The 20,831-nt window shown below is 45.9% G+C and overlaps 1 protein-coding gene across 28 annotated transcripts in view; it reads right to left on the bottom strand.

Annotated features, from left to right (window-relative positions):
- MACF1 (microtubule actin crosslinking factor 1) overlaps positions 1–20,831 on the bottom strand; it is a 252,980-nt gene that overhangs the window by 70,582 nt on the left and 161,567 nt on the right. For 23 of the 28 annotated variants that reach the window (XM_037881677.1, XM_043531974.1, XM_043531971.1 and 20 more), the window contains 9 exons: positions 20,457–20,623; positions 17,137–17,293; positions 15,954–16,071; positions 13,767–13,829; positions 12,734–12,975; positions 11,428–11,557; positions 10,458–10,657; positions 8,668–9,163; positions 6,566–8,037 (listed from right to left, as the gene is read on the bottom strand). In XM_037881677.1, the coding sequence (XP_037737605.1) occupies positions 6,566–8,037; positions 8,668–9,163; positions 10,458–10,657; positions 11,428–11,557; positions 12,734–12,975; positions 13,767–13,829; positions 15,954–16,071; positions 17,137–17,293; positions 20,457–20,623 (3,045 nt within the window). The remainder of the gene's footprint in view (positions 1–6,565; positions 8,038–8,667; positions 9,164–10,457; positions 10,658–11,427; positions 11,558–12,733; positions 12,976–13,766; positions 13,830–15,953; positions 16,072–17,136; positions 17,294–20,456; positions 20,624–20,831) is intronic. The other 5 variants (XM_043531972.1, XM_043531973.1, XM_043531981.1 and 2 more) reach the window with 1 other exon arrangement.

Here is a 20,831-nt window from a genome sequence, read left to right as displayed (position 1 = left end):
AGGGATTTCTCTTGGTCTCTCACATGCTCAAGTTCAAAATCATTATTGGCCTGAAAAGTAAGTATTGCGTAAGTTAAAGAATACAGTATATTGGGAAACTCTGGTTTCAAATAACCCATCACAAGGATTTATTACATGAGGACAAAAGTCACAGAGAACGTTTTTAGGGATTTGCACAACAGTGTTTAGATTTACCTTAAAATATGGTTTGATTATTATAATTTTATCTACAAAATTTGAAAATAGGTGGCAGAAGTCCCACCCCTAATGCGCCACCAATTCAGAACTCAAGGGCTGTACTCTTGCCAGGACTGACAAGTGGCAAGCACCAATGGCAGCATGTCATTTTTGGCTCTTTTTCCTTTGCTTTTCCCCCTCAGAGCTGAATTCCTCTGGTGCTCACTAGGCCTTTACGGGGACTGCTCATGGCAGGCTGGCACTCCAGTCTGAGGATTCCTCCTTCTCCGCCGTAATTTCTCAATAAACTAAGAAAGGGGAGGAATGTAGAGGTGGAAAGTCCTTTGCTACAGCTGACCATTGCTGGTTTGAAGTCACTGATTCAGTCAATATAGGGGGAGGGATAGCTCAGTGGTTTGAGCATTGGCCTGCTAAACCCAGGGTTGTGAGTTCAATCCTTGAGGGGGCCATTTAGGGAATTGGGGCAAAAATTGGGGATTGGTCCTGCTTTGAGCAGGGGGTTGGACTAGATGACCTCCTGAGGTCCCTTCCAACCCTGATATTCTATGATATATGTTTAAACCATCATATAGCAGAGATTTTTCAGCCCCTTTCCTCCCCAAACATATTTCTCTGGCAGAGGGATAGATGTCAACTCCTTGGAAGAAGTGATGACCTTCTTTAACGGGTCTTCTTGGAGGCCAGGGTCCAGTCAGTCTGGCCTTGGACGACATGGTTTGCCAACATGGGATTCTCTGTAACTAATCCTTTGTCTCAGTCACCTGACCCACTGCCCAATCTCATTCAAACGACTGTGGATCAATCTAGAGACCTTTGTCCTCATGGGTGAGACGGGGAAATTAGCAGTAACTAGTATGGAGCTTTTCCCACCATGTTAGGTTCCGGCCAGGAATTTCAATTCTTGGGCACATGAAAGAGTATGGATAAAGTCTTTGGTTTTGTAACAGTCGAAACAGCGCCTGGCTTGTATGTGTTCCTTTCTTATTGTTCTGGACATTTTCAAGAAGATGCTGGACAAAATAAGGTCTTTAGCCATACTGGGGATGGGGGGTTCTAATATTCACTGCCCTTGGAGTGTAGAATGGGAAGGTGGTTCACCTGCAATACATCTCTTAGCTATATGTCTCTTTACGTGGTTCCCCTTGTTTAAGTCTGTCGAAATAGCCTGATATCAGTCTCGGCATCCATATACGCCTCTCTTTAAGCCAGTTGGAAAAGCACCCATTGTACTTGAATACTAAGGCAATCAGTTTACTTTCGATTATAGCATCAGCAATTTAGATGCTTTCTGTTTCCCATTAGAATAATACAGATCTTTGGACTCTCCCAGACTTAATTGTTAAGGCTGCTCCGTAGCACAACTTTGGAAAAAAAAGGGAGTCTGCCAAATTTTTGATCTAATCTTTCCATGAGAAGAAACTGCGATTCTCTCAATATGCAAAAAGAAAAGGAGAACTTGTGGCACCTTAGAGACTAACCAATTTATTTGAGCATAAGCTTTCGTGAGCTACAGCTCACTTCATCGGATCCACAGTATGCATCCGATGAAGTGAGCTGTAGCTCAGGAAAGCTTATGCTCAAATAAATTGGTTAGTCTCTAAGGTGCCACAAGTTCTCCTTTTCCTTTTCTTTTTGCGAATACAGACTAATACGGCTGTTATTCTGAAACCTCTCAATATGCAAAAACTCTGAAATGTTGTTTAGGAAAGGCCAAGGGAAAGGTGACTGGGGCTCTCAGGTGTTAGGATAATACAGATGAAGAGCAACAACAACAACATTATTTTGTAGAAAGGAGAAAAGACCTTTCATTTATGTAATAACTTTTGTGTAAAGACCTCAATGTACTTTGTCAAGTACCTTTTTCTGCTTTGCAGACGAGGAAACTAGGGAGCAGAGAGATTACATGACTTGCCCAAGGTCACACGGCAAAACCAAAACCAGGATCCAGGTCTCCCAACTCACAGTTCCCAGCTCTAACCACTAGGGAAGTGTCTAAATCACTTAGGCAAGGTGCATTATGTGATGTATTTTGGAGTTCTATAGAGCAGATGGAACTGCTGGCTTAGATTGAACTGGGGGCTCATCCATCTTCTTCGGAAGATATTTTAAAGAGGGATTCTAGATTGCAAGCTCTTTGAGGCAGGGACCATCTTTTTGTTCTGTGTTTGTATGACGCCTAGCACAGTGGAGTCCTGGCCCACTACTGGGGCTCTCAGACACCACCACAATACTACAAAATAACAATAGATCTATGTACCCTTCATTTGCAGTCTTACACTAAAGATTAGGGTTTTTTGCATCAAATAATGTAGCTTTCAGCTTCTTTAATCTAAGCACATTGGTCTCTTGCCTAGTTTCTGGGTGGAAAGTCTGCAATTCAGGATCCTCTCAGTTTTGGACTGCTGGTGCCTAGAGTGCACAAATAAAAACCCATTACCCGTTCAGTATGTTTCCTGCATCTCCAGTGTGCAAGTCTGGAAAGACTCGCCCCGAAGAGTCTGCTGCTTGTTAAAGCTTAGCTGGATTAGCTGTTCTGTTTATTGACGTTTTAACTGGAGCTTGTTTGAGTTCAATCGTTAGCATTAATACTATGGAAAATTTCATCTGAGAAAACCGAGCTGACAGCAGAAAGAGCCGAGGAAATATGCCAATAACTGAAAGCTCATATGAGCAGCTGCCATTGGTGGATGTTTCCTGTCAATCTTCCTGTCGAAAGAGTGCAACCCATCAGTTTCACGCAGGTGGAACTGGAATGCAGAAAGGATATTAAATAGGTTGCAAAGTCTCTTCGTAATGAAGAAAATGGACTCCACAGAGAGGCTGGTGCGTGACTCTGCCAAGCAGGTCTGTCTTTCTCTAAAGTAGAATCATACACTGTGTGTTCCTAATGCTGTGCGCAAACCTTTTAGACAGGGCTGATGTTTGCTCTTTACAAGAAGGCCACAAACTTCCACCACGCTCATGTGCTAGACGCGATATAGTTATAATGATATTCCAGATGGATCAGCTGTGTCCATATGCTCACAGACTCGTTACACCATAGACCTGAAGACACAATTCTCTAAGCTAAAGGTAGGTCTTCACTGAAGCGGGATGGTGTCATTTCCAGCTCGAGCAGACATATCTGCACTAGCTCTGATTGAGCTGGAGCCTAAAAACAGGGCGTCGCAGCGGTGGCATGACTGGCTAGCTGCCCCAAGGACAGTCCCATCTGAAACCCTAGGCACACGCACCAGCAGCTAGCCCGTTCTGCCACCACGGCTACACTTCTAACTTTAGCGTGCTGGCTTGATCAGAGCAACCGTCCCTTCAAGCTGGAAATTACGTCTCCGGCCGCAGAGCAGACATACCCCGAGTCTCCACTTTCTTCTTTAAAAGAAAGGCAGCCTGTTTGCATCTACCATCAAAGGATGCTAGTGGCACGAATAATTCAGAAAGTTGGGATATACACACAAAGATGACCTTTGGTGCCTTCAGTCCTCTATTCCAATCTCCCTCCCTCACCCCCCCCAAAACCACTTCTGCTGTAAACAGCAATTTCTTCGGTCAAGATCTGGCAGGTGCTTTTCAGCTTCTTCACTGCATTTAAAATAATCCGGAAATGTTACACTCAGACCCATCTCTCCTAACTCCTGTGCCTGAGCTTGTTATGGTGTGAAACTGGCAAGGGACAGAACAAAATGGACAAGGAGCGTGGGGACTGGGAAACAGCAGTATTAGAAGGTTTTTTGCAGCTAGTTCTCTTTTTGAACAGGTTTGGTGGGTGTTTGTTGTGGAAAAAAAACCTTGGGAAGCCCCAGGTTCATTTGAATCACCTGTACGTGGTCTCTGAAAGTCCGATTTTAATATCTCTTGCTCCTTATGGAAACCACTCTAGCCCTGGAGACCACAGGCAGATGATTTACATAGTTGTTCGTAAAATTAGTGCTTTAAGACATCGTATCTAGTTGTACTTGTGTCTGCTGGACAGATAAATAAAAAGGGCTTCTTGGTGCCCCAGCCATCAAATCCTGTAAGCGATCAGCTTTGTTCTCTACATACAGTTCCGAGGAGGAGCCATCTGGAGGCATTATTTCATGATGCTAAAGGCTACCTCTAGCCCCCAGGCCACACACTGTGCACCTCTCTGATCTCCAATCCAGAGGTGAGACACTGTTCTGATACTGTGCATTGAAAGATCGCAGCTGGTATTAAGCACCAAAAAAAAAAAAAAAATCCCAACTTACACACACTCTTTTCTGGCTTCCACCAGAGCACCTCTAAGAGAACAGACCCCCCTGCAGTCAGACCAAACCTCACTGCTTTCCGTTTGTTAGAAGCTGAGGCAGCATAATGATGTGGGACCCCACCACGAAGCTCTGGGTGTGAGTGCAGATAAATCTGCCATGCACTTCACGTTGCATTTCAGCTCAGGAACTAAACTCTTGACCCATGGAAATGAACCAAAATATTGTTACTCGGTCTTGAGAACAGGGCCCAAAGAGATTTCTCTTCCCTGACCCTCTAGGGTGTAAATGTGGCTGACACACTCAGATTCTTTCCTTTCATTGTTTTAGCTTCCCATGAGCTCAGCAAAAGCTGGACCTGTAGATCACCCTTCCCCCACTGCAAAGTCTGGCTCCAAATCACAACAACATCAGCAAGCCATGAACTTTCAAAAGGTTTGCTAGTGCTGTAGAAGTTTCTAGTTTGGCTACACCACTCTCTCTCTCTCTAAAGGGAACATTCACGACTTCAGCTCGATTGTCTGTGCTGTTTTACAGATCAGCCGTGGGGCAGGCTTCCAGGTTCGTTTCTTTCTGCTCAGTTCACATGGATTGGATCACAGGGCAGGGTGCGCGCTCTCTCAACGCCCCTGCCAAGTTCTGTAAAGCCTTGCGGGAGAAAGGACACTCAACACTGCAATGTGAACAGACAACTTATGACACATTTTCCTAAAAGCTGGCTCTGGACAACATGATCCTCTCTTCCTAATTCCCATTAAGGATGGACAAGCCAGGATGCGTCATTACTCACTCCGGTCGGTGCACGTTTAATGACCTAGAACAAGATGGTCACTATTTATGCCTGTGATATCATTCAGTGTCCAGGCTGACACATGGGACATCTCTTTTTCCTTAGAGGCAAACCATAAACTTAGGCTTGAAAGTGTCTTCTCTCTAGGAAAGTTTTACCAGTTACACAGGTACAGTTTTACCGGGTCTAACCTGCCGTATGGACATTCTTATTCCAGGATACAAGTAGCTCTCTTAGTTTTAGCTTAAACCCTTTCCCAAGTGCCATAAACCAAAAAGCCATTCTTACCCTGGAATAAAAGTGTCCACACAAGGGTTATACCAGCATAACTAGATTGGTTTAAGTTCACACCTCAGGTTATACTGGAAAACGTTCTCATGTAGACAAGGCCTAGGGGGTTGAGAGGACCATGATACTGTGATGGTGTATCAGAGGTATTAACTGTCTGAATGGGATCAATTAGCTGTGTGATGAAAAGTAAATGGCTCACCCTCTTATTGCTAGTCTCCGAGCAGCAAGATGCAAATCAGACCAATCACTAGCAGTGGAGTGCACCAGTAATGGAGGTTTCACAGCATCTCAGAATCTCTAAGCAGTACTAATGTAATTACTGTAGTGTAACAGCATGGCCTGACACTATAATACTACATACAATTTAAACACTTCGAAAACCTTCGCTCTTTGGGCTCAGTTAAAAGTTTTGCACACATACCTTGACGGGCTCCAGCGTTTCTCCACTGGCAATGTGAAAATCCTTTAGCAAAAAACTGATAAGATAAAGGGAATGACATGCCCCCGCCAGCTGTAATAGTTTAATACTATCTATCATTTTATCCAAGACCCAGAAACTGGAATGATGCATCAGAGTCCAAGGTTCCTGAAAGACAGCTGGGATTCTGGGGTTGGGCAGACAGGCCCACTTAGCAGATACACTGATGGATCTGCACTGGACATCTCAGGAGATGCTGAAAATCATGATTCAAATAAAGTCAAGGAGCCAAAACACTCCTCTTCCCTGAAAAATACTGTACCGAAAAAGCCAAGAGAAGTTCTGATAGACTAATATTGTGTGCACTATGGGGAGTTGCGGGTGGGGAAGACAAGGAACAAGCTTTTCAAACCTGACCATGAGAGTTATCAACTCTTCCTTCCAGGTAGTCAACTCTTAAATGGCAGAGACCATCTCTGTCTCAAACAGCACCAAGCTCTCTGGCGGCATTTCAGCGATAAAGTTATATGAATTCTGCAAGGAATGCACTGCTTCAGAATAGCACAAGAGATCAGGTCAAATTGCAGATGAACCTTTAACCAGCAAATGCCACTTAAAACAACCCGCATCAGGAGCGCTCACCTTGAAATCTGCCAACTGCTGTCTGATGGTTTCCACCTCAGTCCCTACAATCCACTGCAGCGCCTCATTCTCCTCCGCTGCACTGGCCATGTGATTCAGCTCCTTCAGTTTGTCGTAAAAGTCCTCGACTCGAGAGAGTGTCGTTTCTACTTGCTCTTGGCGATTTTTGCCCCTTTCCGTCAGCTTGCTGCACTGTTTATTTAGAGTCTCCAGTTCACGTTTCAGCCCTAACAAGTCAGGGCTTCCTTCATCCTCCAGCATGTGCCTGCACTCCTCTTCAGAAGCTTCAATGTCTGACTTCAGCCCCTGAAGTCTGCCCAGGAATGTACGAACATCCTCGGCTTGAGACTGGAGGCTGTCAATGTCTCTCCCGATGGCACCCATGCTATCAAGTTCATCATCTAGATCTGCCAGTTGAGAGAACATCTCCCGGACATGGTTATTAAACTGGCCGATTCCTTCAAGCTTGGTCTCCATCAGCGAACAGCATTCATTTACTCTTTGTTTCACTATTTTAAAGTCCTGCTGGGAATCCTCGGCTTGCCGTAAGAGCTGGGAGCAGTCAGACCCATCTGGAGCATCTTCCACCAGGCCTTGTGTGAAGTTCTTCAGATAATCCACCTGCGGCTCCAGGGCCTGGAGCACTTCTTGCTGAGCCCTCAACTTCTCCAAGTTCTTATTGCTGCAGGCTTGAGGTCCTAGAGCATCATAGATTTCTAGCTGATGCTTTGCCCCTTCCAGCTTCTTCTCAATGTTCTTAAAGTTTTCTTGGAACTCCTTTAGCCTTTGCGACATTTCTTCAGTGGACCCAGTCTTGGCTTGCAGCTCTTCTGTAATGGCATCCATCTTCTGATTGATTCCGGCTTTCTCATCCCGAACCTCATCCTCATCAGTCTGACAAGCATCTATCAAGATGTCAGCTGCACTGTTCAGCATCTCCAGAAGGGAGCGGCGCTTCTCCACATCACTGAGCATAGCCTTTGACCTCAGAAGGCCTGCCTCCAACTGCACGGGGTCCAGAGTTACTTCCAACTCCGACATCTTCGTCCTGCAGTCCTCAACCCAAGGAAGGAGGTCTTCCATGTGCCGCTGGTATTTCTGGGCCTTCTGCAAACAGTCCTTGAGTCTGGAGTTTCTATCTGTGACCTGCTTGCTGAGCTCATCCCAATGTGTTTTGAGGCCGACCAGCTGGCTTTGCAGGGCAGTCTTCTCCTCCCCAGGCTGAACCGAGAGAAGCAGAGACTCTCCCTCAGCCACAATCATCTCATAGGAGCCACTATGCTGGTTGAGACTCTTCTGGAACTCTTCTTGCTCCTGGATTTGACACTGCAGCCTCTCCAGTTTAGCAGAAATAGGCCGGCTCTGGGCTTGCTGGCACAGTTTGTCATCCAGCCAGGTCCTAAGCTCGTCAAACATGTGCTGGAACTGCTGGGAGCTTGCGAGCGCAGTCTGCAGTCGATTCATCCGGTCGGCTGAAATGGAAATAAGATTAGAATGTAACAATTAAGCTGGAATCTAATAAACTAGGTGAAATTGTTTTTTAAAAAAAAAAATCTCGAATGTGGAAGCTGCATTCTGACTAACTGAAACGAATTCCTCCCCTTGCACGTCAGCAGCCTTTCGCTCGTCAGGTCATGAACAACTTCAGAACAGAGTTAGGAGACAGTAAACACAATGGAGAGGTTTTTTGGGCTACGAGGCCTCTATATGCAAACCACTTGGGGAGCGAAGATGCCCCTCAGATGCCCACTCTCCTCTTCCCTCTTCTCAGACAGGAGATTGGGGCCAGATTCTTGTCAGACTCTTAAAATCAGAGTGCATAGGGTGCTGAAGGGCGAAATGAGCCCTACCCTTGTAATGAACAGGTAACCCCTCTGCTCAACCTCCAGCCCTTGGTGGCATCGTGTGGGAATCAAAACCATACCGCATGCTTGGCAGTGCACAAAGCACTTCTAACTAGGCCCTTTCCGTAATGGTTTTCAAATTTAAAAATCATGGAAGATCCCTTCCTCACTATTCTTAAAAACACAGTTTCACACACTATTGTTAAACAGGAGGCAAAGAAGGTGAACTCCACAACCAGGTGCTTCACGGCGTCTCACCTGCGAGGTCTTCCAAGCCTTTGAGCGGGAGAGCCACCGTCTCCAGGCGCTTTCTCAGCTCATCCTTGAGGTACTGCTCCCCAATCAGAACAGACAGCTCATCACACAGAGTCTGAGCCTCCATGATCTCCTCTTCCAACTGCCCCAGGTCAGACCGAATCTCACTCGTTTCCTCCAGCTGCTGCTTCACGGCATCTGGCTGGGTGCTGACGGCAGACTGGCTGCTGAATCGCTGCCCAATTGCCTTCACCTTCTCAGACAAGTCCCGCAGCAGCTCTTGGTATTGGGTACTCTTGACAATGGCTTGGTCAATCTGACTGGAACGGGAGTTGAGTCTTTCAGTTAACTCGGTCCATTTCTGATTCACGCCTTGGAGCTCCTCCCGCACCTGGTTTGATGATGGAGAATCATCTCCAGGGCTGATTAGTATCCCCTGAGCTGCCTGGTTCAGCTGTTCCTGCTGCTGTCTGCGAGCTTCAAATTCTTTCAGCATAAACTGGAACAGAAATAACGTATAAGTGTTTGTATAACAGTGACAGCACCGAATACACATCGTCAAAACAAAACCAAGCTCCAGGAGCTTTAAACTATCCACAGAATCACTGGAAACAAACCAGGAAATCCCTGGGACAGGACTACCAGTAGACTGCAAAGATCTGTTTATGATACCATTTCAGCTTAAAAAAATTTGGAAGCATCTGTGATTACATCCATAAAGTATTTCGCTTCTCTCCCTTATTTGTCCTATTGGTGTTCAACACAATGTAAACCAGTGACACAAGGAGATAAAATATCCTAGTTAATATATTATATTTTGTGGTTTGGCTGGTTACAGACATGTCAGCAATCTGATTTGTAATGAGAGGGTAGGGAGGAGGTAGATAGGAAGGCTCTCATGCAGCATTAACAGGTCCTGCATAGTATTAACATAGGTCTTTGTAGAGAGTGGAATTTATTTTTGTTAAACAAAGGAGTCAATACGGGAACCCTGTGCACAGAACAGAGATCAAAAAAATCACACCAGTTTCAATTAGGTGGAGTGCTAGCCACACCCAACATCTTCTGACATCTCTGTGAGAAGAGGTGTTAGACCAGTGCTGTTGTGCAATGTGGTGTGTGCAGGGCATTTCTGCTACAAAAGAAATGAGTTTCAGACAAGGGCTTGTCTACGTGTACATTTAGCCTGCAGCAAGCTGGGGTGTAAATCTACCCCAAACTAGCCTGTCTTGAACTAAGTGTCTGTGTGGACTCCACTGATGTGGATTAGCAGTTCCTTAGCGTGCTTTGATCTCCCCAGCTTTGAAACAGGACTAGATCAAAGCACACTAAGGAATCATTAGTGCCCGTCAGCAAGGTCCACATGGACACTTACTGCATGGCACGCTAGCACAGGGTAGGTTTACAACCCAGCTTGTTTGGGCAGACAAGCCCTAAGGGAGCATGTTCTGTAGCAGGAGAGGATACACACAGACACACACACACGCTCACTGTACAAACTATACACAAGTGGAGGGGAGGGATAGCTCAGTGGTTTGAACATTGGCCTGCTAAACCCAGGGTTGTGAGTTCAATCCTTGAGGGGGCCATTTAGGGATCTGGGGCAAAAATTGGGGATTGGTCCTGCTTTGAACAGGGGGTTGGACTAGATGACCTCCTGAGGTCCCTTCCAACCCTGATATTCTATGATTCTAAGAATTTATCAATCACAACAGGAGTTTTGCACAAACTGGAACTGCCCACTCCTCATTCTTTAACCTACAAAGGAGGCACAGATACAGCCCCTTTCTCACCTGGACCTGCTGCTTTTGCGCATTCAGCATGTTAGGGTCAATGGAAAGGGGTCCCAGCACGCTCATCATTAGCTCCTTCTCCATCAGCCATGGGCGCAGCTGGGCTTCAGCTGCCTGGAAGCTTGCCAGTTGGTTCGCTGATTTCTCCAGCTTCTGCTGGCGCTCTGCTGTCACCTGATTGGCTCTTGCCCACCTGGAGTCTGAAAACAGGAAATGAAATAGCCGGTAATTTTACTGTTATTAGGAAACCTGTCCTTTGATTTAGCAGTTGTTTTTTCGTTTCCTTATGTGATATACCAGTGTAATGCTTGATACACAATCAGTCTAGTAATATATTTGCCATTTTTAACTACTATGGTACTGTGGTTAGGACAGGAAATGGGGAATCAGCGATCTACATCTAGCGGCAATTGTCACGGACTTGCCTGACCCTTGGGCAAGTAATTTAACCTCTCTCTGCTTCAGATTCCATCTTTCAAGCAAAAATAATATAATGTGTATCAATTTTTGTCAAGCACTTTGAGAGCTTTGGATGGAGAAACCCTGTACATGCACTTTGCTTCTAGCAAGTTTTGAAATTTTCTTTTTTAAATACACAAGCTCATTTAATCATTTAAGTATCTAAAATATTCTAAGTAATCAGACTTTTACTTTGACCAACGAAGCTTTTACTCAAAAAAAAAAAAAAAGCAATCAACTGATTTTATTGCAGGGTATTTTTTTAAGGTAACTTAAGAAAGCAAAGTCTCTGAAACGTAGAACCATCATGCAAACTTCATTAACTGAACAATGTTCATCCTGAAAACATCCTAGCATGCCAGACAGCTTGAAGGTATGTTCTCTATTTCCTGAATTCAATTACAAGTAACTCTGCTCTACTCTGACTTTTGGAATTGTCCTGGAAACTGGAATCATCCTTAAGGGATGTTAGAAACATCTAAAAATCACGCTACGTCCCTAGGGAACTTACTGAGATCATCCAGCATCTTCTGCCAGTTTGCTGCTTCTGGAGAGTCAGGACACTTCTCCAGCAAGCCAGAAAGTGCTTCCTTTACTTTCTGGATCTTCCCTGAATTCTGTTCCAACTCAGCCAGGAATGCCTAGGAAGAAGAAAATTTTGGACATGCTAAGACATACAAGAGAAGATGTAATTCAAGCACAAGAGCTATACTGAGATGGGCTACAGTTTGAAGGAAGAAAGTAGCTACACTTGGAGTTGCGTAAGGCTTCATCTTTGGCCTTTTATGGAATCATTTCATCCAGTTACTAATACTTAGAGCTCCCTTGGGCCTTAAGAATAGAAGAAATGAAAAGTTCATCTTTCTCAGTGTAACATTAAACTGTGTGTTGCTTACCCAATGAATTTGGAATGACCTGAGAATTGGTGCTAAACATTATCAGCTTTTTTCTCTGAGACAACTGCCCATAAAGGATAGGTCTAAAATATCTAAAAGGGTGAAGCTCACCACAGATTCACAGAATCACAGAAAGTAGGTCTGGAAGCGACCTCAAGAGGTCATCTAGTCCATTCCCCCCACACTGAGGCAGGATTAAGAATACTAGACCACCTCTGACAGGCGTTTGTCTCACCTGTTCTTCAAAACCTCCAATGCCTGGGATTCCACAACACCCCAGGTCACCCGTCCCAGGGCTTAGCTATCCTTATAGTTACAATGTTCTTCCTTATATCCAACCTAAATCTTCCTTGCTGCAAACTAAGGGTGTGTCTACACTTAAAACGTTACAGCGGCACAGCTGCGCCAGAGTAGCACCTCAGTGTGGACACTACCCACACCGACAGAATGGATTTTCCCGTCAGCATAGGTAATCCACCTCCCTGAGAGGCAGTAGCTAGGCTGACGGAAGAATTTTTCCCTTGGCCTAGTGTTGTCTATATGGGGACGTAGGTCGGTTTTATGCCACTCAGGGGTATGGATTTTTCACAGCCCTGAGTGACTTAGCTACACTGTCCTAATTTTCTAGAGCAGACCAGGCCTTGATCGCTTCCTTCTTGTCCTACCCTGGGTGGACATGGAGAACAACTGAGCACAGTTCTCTTCCTAACAAACCTTGACATATCTGAAGATGTATGTTCTCCTCAGTCTTCCCTACACCGTGCTTCTTCATGCTACATTTAACCACCAAAATGAAATACTCTCTTTAGAAACAGGCTACTGTTGGTTCCTCCCAACCTAGTGCAGTAAAGCATGTCTCAGAGAATGATCTAGTCACTATGACAAACTCAGACCTTATTCTTGCTCAGAGAGACAAGTTACCTTGTTATGCTCAGCCTGGGCTCTCATGGTCTCCGTTTTTGTAGGTGAGGAAGACGCTTCGAGTGCTGACAAGGTCCGTTCCTTTGACTCCAGCCACTTCAACACTGAACTTGCCTCCTCTTGGACTTCTAGCATCTTCTCCAGCATGGCTGACAGCTGCTCCTGGCGTTCCCGCAACGCCATGCCAAGTCCCTCGTACTGCTGGTTCACATCAGACATGTCACACTGGATCTCAGTCAAATCTAATGACAAAGAAACAAACCTGAGCGGAAGGACGGCAACACCACTCCTACCTGGGCTGCTGGCACTGAGAATTCTGGACAACCCTCACGCAGGCTGAGAGTGTCAGGGTACCAGAGGCTAGGATCACTGTCCTTCCATCTACTGAAGACCCAAAGATGTCAGGTTATCACCACTTGTCCTGCCAGAGGCTTGCTCTGTTGCATCACATATGAAGTTTGATAGTTTGCCCAACAAAGCAAATCACGTCCCATCAAATCAGCCTCAGGCATGTTGTGCCCCCATGTTAACAGTGGCATATTTAATCCACCTCTCACAGTTTGAGTTCAACTTTTTACATCTGTTATCTCATTGAACCAATGAGCTCACAGCAGCTAACAAGTCATTTAAGTCGTACTTAAAATTCCAGGGTAAGATGGTCTCAGAATCCTCAGAACTAATAACCTTCATTGCATTTCTTAAAACAATCTCCCACTTAACAGCTCTCTAACACCAGCTGATCGGGGTCAAGTTGTTGTCAATTCTGGAAGCTGGATTCCCCTCCTGCCATTTCTGTCCTTCAGTCTGTCCTACATCCTACATCACAATTAGCTGCCCATCTCACGGCCCCATTCTGGTTACTACACGGCGCTGCAGAGAAATAGGGTTTGCTATAGGATTCCGACAATGTCACATTGCAGTGTTTATCTCCTGGGGGAACATCCATACAGACTGCTGTTATCATGCACTGATGGAAACATAAATGAACACACAGACACTGCTTTCTATTGCAACACGGAGTTGGCGATCTCACCTTTGCAGGTGTGGTATCCATTTACGCTGCCTACTGACACTCCTAGAGCGGGCAGCACAGAACCTGAGCAAGGGACAGAGAGACAAACAAAGGACAAGACAAACATGTTAGGAATACAGACATATTACCAACGAACGTAAGCACTCAGCACTGACCCAACTGTTTCCGGCTGTCCACTGTTGACGACGGACATCATGGCAAAAGAAAAAACAAATCCTGAGCATGAGCAAATTAACACAGCACAAGACAACAGAGCTCTCCACAAGACGAACCACGTCAGCCACCAAGCAAATACATGTCATTTGGAAGTGGCTTATTCTCTTCATCCCGATAAATCCACAGACCCTCTTAATGCTTAATGCTAAGGGCTCAGCATCGGGAATTCCCCACTCCTCACATCTCAATGCCCAGCTGGGACTCCCAACCAATTTTGCTTTTCATCTGTTTATTTTACCTTACTCTCTTCTAATTCCAAGTAGCTGAAAACAGAATAACTGTCACTCCCTGCAGCCAACATCCCCCTTTTCCATTTCCTCCAGCCACTCCTATAGGGACAGTTTAGAAGTAGCACAGACGTTTAGGAGTAGCTGTGAAGTTCCCCAGTGCCCACAACAGTAACTCCGCTAGTGGGCACGAAGTAGATATCAGCTCCCCACCTCACACAGCAAGCCTGTGACCACTATATATATTTTTGCATTCAGTGGAGGCACCAGCATTCCCACAGGAGAACTAATATCCATGAGAATCATATTTAGAATACAGACTGATATTGCAGGAGCCAAAAGACCTTCATTGAAGAGATTAAGTTCCTTACGTTCTTCTTTTCTTATGGGATGAAGCTCTTAAAGAAACAGACCTAAAAAAATAAGCATCTTTTCTATGCAACTGGGCCCTGAAAATTATTCCTCAGAAAATCCTTCTCTTGGACTTCATTTTGGGATGATCCCAAGTCAATCCACATTCAAACCCGAATGCCCTGGAGATGTTATAGATCAGGCTTCTCATTTTCTAAGCAGCCAGAAACAGTCAGCATCATAATCATTATAATGTCCATTTATATAGGAGATTGCAACGTAAAAACCTCTCAAAACTTTCACCGCGTATGTACAAGGGACTGCTCTCCTATTGCTTACATTCAGCTACCCCTCAGGAGGAACGCAGTAGCTATTCTGTGTCAGCAACACTCTACAACATGTCTGGGGATGCGAAGCAAAGGTTAATTTCTCCAGATGAAACGCCCATCAAGGTGTTAGGTAATTACCAATTTAGAAGTTAGCCGGCAATTGGAGTTAAGTCCCCTAACTCTTGCCCTGGGTTCTGAAATGGTCAGAAAAAGCAGTCAACACATCCAATGTACATCGTATCTGAAAGTGAGCATCCTCCAGTGTTATCCTAGCACCATGTTGATGAACTGATTCAGTACCGATTCTTGGGCTAGGTCTACACTATGAGCGAGGGGTGTATCAAACTAGCGCGAGTATAAATAGCAGCACCGCCGCGGTAGCGGGCTAGCGGCAGTGGACAAACGGCCGAGCCATGCAGAGCATCAGCCCGCGTGAAACAGTGGGTATGTACTCGGCACGGCTGAGCCGGAGCTCCATGCTCACGGCCTGTGTTACTGCAGCTGCCCTGCTATTTAGACTCAATGAGAGCTAACGTAGGAGCAGGGGAATCACACCCCTAGCTCATAGTGTAGATGTAGCCTTAGAGCGCCACCTACAGAAGCATCAGGACTATAGCCTGTAGCCTTTTGCTAGATGTTCCTTGGAGGTTTCCCATCCAAACGCTAACCAGGCTAACCCTGCTTAGTTTAGGGGCTGCGATCGTACGTGGGTGGCGGTTACGAAATGTTAAAAACATTTCCTCAACAGGAGTCCGTACTCACAAGTTGGAAAACAGCAGTTTGGTATCTATGTTCATTCCCATATAAGACAGACAAACAGACAATCTCTCCAGAGGCTGAGCCCTCAGCCCCTAAATGCCTTGGAACAAGGCTAAGGTACACAGACTATTGCTGGCTCCTTTCCTTTCGTTTTGTAACAAGTTTAAAGCCATTTTCTATTTGATGACGGTTTAAATAAAAATATACCTAAAGAACAACAAAAGCGAACAATAGTGCAGAAAATGACAGGGCTCCTCCTCCAACGACACTCCAGGTGTCCTCTGGGCGGCACGGCTGTAACTCACCTGTCTTTGACTGAGCATCAGGGGCTGTGATTTCTACAATCAAATTCTCTAATGCAGTCCCTTTGTGATTGATTTCCTCCACCTGGGCCCCCTTTCCTGTCCATTCTTCCAGGAGGACCTATTAAAAAACCAGGATCAGATACCAGCATCCTACATTATATATTTCCCACGCCAGAGGGCCTATGATTGAAACAAACACATTCTGCAGCTGAGAACAACAGGTGTGTGTTTGTGTGTCTGTTGTCTAGGCACTGTGAGTACTCCTCTAATACGCATGTAGGATCCAGCTTTAGCATGCTCAGCTGTCTGATTCACAGGATGGCTCACTGACTCCCACAGAATAAACTGAATTACTGTTCAACAGCAGATTAAGAGCGTATCTCTATATTATGTCAAAGAGGGCAGTTTCTTTATAATGAATCAGCTATAGAGCATCAAGCAGTAAATTAATAACTAGTGGGTCTCTCTTCAAACTAAGGTTCTGAGGACCCTCCTTCCTAGCCTATATACCTAGCCCTCTACGGTATCCAGCGTGCTAAACTTGCCACGTGGCCCTTGTATAAATCAGTAGCTCGGAGAGCTCCTATATTTCTGTCTGAGATAAGACAGCTACAGGTGAGCAAACAGGACGTTGCACTCTCTCTTAAATCACAGCCCTTGACATATCTTGATTTAAGGTGTCATTTACCCTAGAGAAGAATGAGAGCGCCCAAGTGACCGGATGTAACCCCTGATGTTCAGCAGAGGGAATTTCACTGAAGATACAGACTAGCACACAGGGGTTCCTCCTCCCAAATTCCTCTGAAAAGCAGAGGAGCGGTCGGATTTCTTTTAAAAATTAATAAAAGACTCTGCATAGATTTCACTGTGCATTGAAAGTGTGAGCGCCTACAGCGAACAGTGATGTGTATGATTGCGAGCACTGTCTCTCGACAGTCCCACACAGACAGGGGCTTCAGACCATCAGTGGTGCTGTTTTCAGAGCAAGTAAAGGCTCACTTATGAGAATCCATTGCACGGACATACAGCACAGCACTCCTGCACTTAAGCACATGGAAGCCCAGGTGTAGCTGGATTAATACAAGCATAAAACAGTTCACTGTACACCATGTCCTGCAAGTCATTACATGCTCCTTTGGTTTCCACACCAACTCCTCAGAGCGTTTCCGCTTTCCCTGCCCACCTTGATTTGCTGCATGCGCTTCTCCAGTTCCTGGGTGCCCAGGGAGGTCTCTGCAGATGGCACATTCCCTTCGCTTTCTTTCAGCCACTTCTTGATAGCTCCAACCAACTTTCGGAACTCGTCCAATTGTTCCTGGCAAGATGATGCATCCTTTTCTCTACGAGTGAAAAGGTGGAGAGAGTTAGCAGCTCGTGCTTCGCTTTGCAATGACCAAACCCTGAATTGAGCACACCATGGTCTCTGCGATCTTGTGGGGTTTTGGTGTTGTTGCTTAGCAACAGCACTCACTAGTGGCCAAAACTGTGGCTATAGCTACGGTAAAGTGTGCTTGGTGAATGACCTTGGTGCACAAGTTCAGTGTCATCTTGACCCCTAGAAACCCAGACTCACATTCTTGGCAAAGTCCAGGTTAGCAGTTCTGAAACCATGCTCCACACAGAGCACTTGTTAGTGGCCTGTAGCGAGCTGGCAGGTCACAGGGTGAGTGGAGTCACTTCCTTGCTATTAACTACTTGGACAAGGGTTCAGGCTCATCATTGGAAAGAAGAGCCTGGATGTTTGTAAAAACAGCTGGAAAAAAGGAGGCAGAGTTTGCCTGTCTACTTCTACCAGCAGCCACCACTCCATAAGAGAATAAGGAGCAACACTCAATGACAGAGATACTAAGGAACAGCTACAAATAATCAAACACTTTGTGACACAAAGGCACCTTGGCAATGGGTGCACAGGTCTTTGCAAACCACTCTCATCTCAGACCTGACAAACTCACTACATCAAATACATTGTTCACAGGGTATCTATGCATACTGGGTACCATGTAAGGTCTTTATTGAAAGCTTGCAATTTATCAACACTCATAATCATGGTGTGATGTGCGTACAGGTAACACTGAAGGAATAAGGTAGATATATTGACGTTTATTCCCTTAGGGTCTTAAAGTTAAGGGGAGTCACCAGGGATTAACTACCTGGTGGCAGTTTATTCATGCAGGAGGGAGTTGCTCTCTCTCCTTAGTTAGCCAGGGATGTCATGCAAGGTTCAATTGTCTCTCACTGCCTCATCACAGAACAATCAATGGAAAACCAAGGAAGACAAGTGCAAACAATTGAAACCACTTGGAGGTAAAAACAAGAACAATACAACAGGCAGGGTATTGCCCTATGAATAGAGACAACAGACTTTCAGTATAAACACAGGTTTCAGAGTAAGTGGCAAGAGGCCTCTGCATCCATTCACTCAGGAGACATCTTGTGGAGCAGGGGTGTTTTCATGTTTGGATCCTGGTTTCTGTGAAGCCAGCCGGCTCTGCAACAGACTGAAATTTTTTTGAGGGGGGGAAACTATTTTATTAGACAGGAAAAGGAACTATTAATAAGCGTAGGCCCTAGTTCAGGTTTTATGATTTTGTTTGCATCATTTGTTTTCACCGCACTCCCTTGTTTCTAGCTGAATCTCTATCCTTTCTTAACTAAACCTACTTCTTTCTCAATGTCAGCGCTCACAAGCGCTGTGCGATATACAGGAGTGGTGGTTTAAGGTAAAACTAGCAAACTGGAGTACCCGGCGCCTTTGGGGGCAGAGGCTCGGAGATTATTGTGAGCAGCCAGTGTCGGGGCTGGGAGTCACAGAGGAAGAGTTCAAAGGGACTCAAGGGGCACCTCTTGGTAAGCAGCAAGGCAAAGAGAGGGAGCTAACAGCCAGCTTACTACAGCCAATTCTACCTCTCACTACAGCCGGAGGGTAACAAGGTGACCCTCAGTCCTGGGTATCCCGAGACCTGGGTACCACATGCTTCCTTTAATATTTCTCTTCCACAATTGTGTCGTCACCATTGGGCATGTTGCATGCTAATCATAGAATATCAGGGTTGGAAGGGATCTCAGGAGATCATCTAGTCCAGTCCCCTGCTCAAAGCAGGACCAATCCCCAACTAAATCAAAGGTCAAGAGCAATAGGAATGAGCTCCACATGAGAGAGCTTCAATGGAAGGGCAGATAATCTCTGTGGTCAAATATGCCACATGATCACGAGTGGAAGAGGAGGCTGAGGAGAGAGACACTATTAATCTGTGGCCCACCCCATGACAATCCCTGGCATGGGGAAGTAGAGCTGTCAGGAAAGTGGAGCTCATTCATATTGCTCTTGACTTTGTGACAACCACTTCTTGCCGCACTCCTCCAAGAGCCGCTCGCATTCAGGGAAAGCAGGGAAGCACGACAGGCCAAGGGTACGTCTACATGGCAATCACAGGGCGTAACTAGCTCATACAGACAGACCTGAACTAGGTCGGATACTAGAGCGGTGAAGTCACAACAGCATGGGCCGTACAAGCCCACTTGGAACCCTGGGTAATTATTCGGGCAGCTAGCCCGCACTGCTGCGGCTTCACTGCTCCAGTTCTTGAGCTAGTGACGTTCCAGCTAGCTCCGGTACATTTACACAAGTGCCATCAGATTCCCCTCGACTGCAGCGAAGACAGACCTTTCCCTTGCCTCCCTACGTCACCAGCGGGATTTCTGTGGGAGGCGGTTACAACAGCACACCCTTGCAGTGGCTCCCGTATGTGCAGTGCTGCGTAACCCACGAAATTCGTTGCCTTCTTCACTGCCCTTACGGCAGTTCCGAAATCACTGTGGAATTTGAAGACAGGAGACTTCCTAACCCTTTGGAACGCAGCTGAGGTTCCTGGGTGTGCTGCTATTCGGTCAGGCATCCTAACGGAAGGGATGCTGAGCTCTGGCAGAGGCTTACAACATCACGTAGCAGTTTATTCCCCCCATCTCGTCGTTCTCCGTCGTGAACGAGAACCCTCTTTAACTTAACCCTGTTTTAATGCTGCCCGTTCTCTGTAGACAGACCCTGCACTGTGGCAACCCCCTCGAGCTAGGGAAAACGAAGAGGCTCCTTCTGCAGCTATTGTCTGTCACTCCTTTGCTGGCCAATGAACCTCTGCCGTACAATGCCATGCAATACAGTGATCCGCTCCTGGGGGGAGCAGGAGTGGGTTTGATTCGTGGCAGCCCCTGCATGCTGAGAAAGCACGAGGCAGAGGCTCTTGCAGCACACACATTTTCACAACGCCTCCAGCCGTGCTTTTTTAAAATGTCAGTGAGAGATGACGGCATTAAGTTTTGCGGCGTAGGAGGACAGCAGAGGTAGAAGTTAACGTACGGTCCCCAAAGCAAAAATGAACCTTAGTCAGCTCTCTCCCAATTGCTAAGTAACTTCCACCATCAGTGAGAAGCACATCCCCCAATTTTTAAGAGCTGTCTCCACAATCCAGCCCCTGAAGGATGGGAACAGGTGATCTCAGGTCTTACCTCTCCTTTACTGCCTTTTGCAGCTGCACAAAATCCTGTTTTAGACTCTGCACCTTCGCTTGGTGCTGAGAGGAGCCCACTGGGAAACCAAAGGAGCTCAGCTCTGCGGTCAGACCCTCTATAGTATCCAGGTCCTCTTGGTGCTGCCTCATTTCTAAATTCAGCTCCTGTCAGGATAAACAAGAGCGGGGATGAAGATCCTGTGTTTGTTCAAACAGAAGAAATGAACAGACACAGCCCTTGATACTGACTAGGGCACATAGTGCCCTCTACAGGGAAATAAGATGAATTATCCATAAATCAGCATGAAATACTCACCAGCAACTACACACCACACCACAGAAACACTAACCCAGGAACCAATCCCTTTAGCAA

Source organism: Chelonia mydas, chromosome 19, assembly GCF_015237465.2.
Source record: "Chelonia mydas isolate rCheMyd1 chromosome 19, rCheMyd1.pri.v2, whole genome shotgun sequence".
Lineage (NCBI taxonomy): Eukaryota > Metazoa > Chordata > Testudines > Cheloniidae > Chelonia > Chelonia mydas.
The sequence above is the reverse complement of the archived record's forward strand: the minus strand, read 5'-3'. Positions and strand labels throughout refer to the sequence as shown.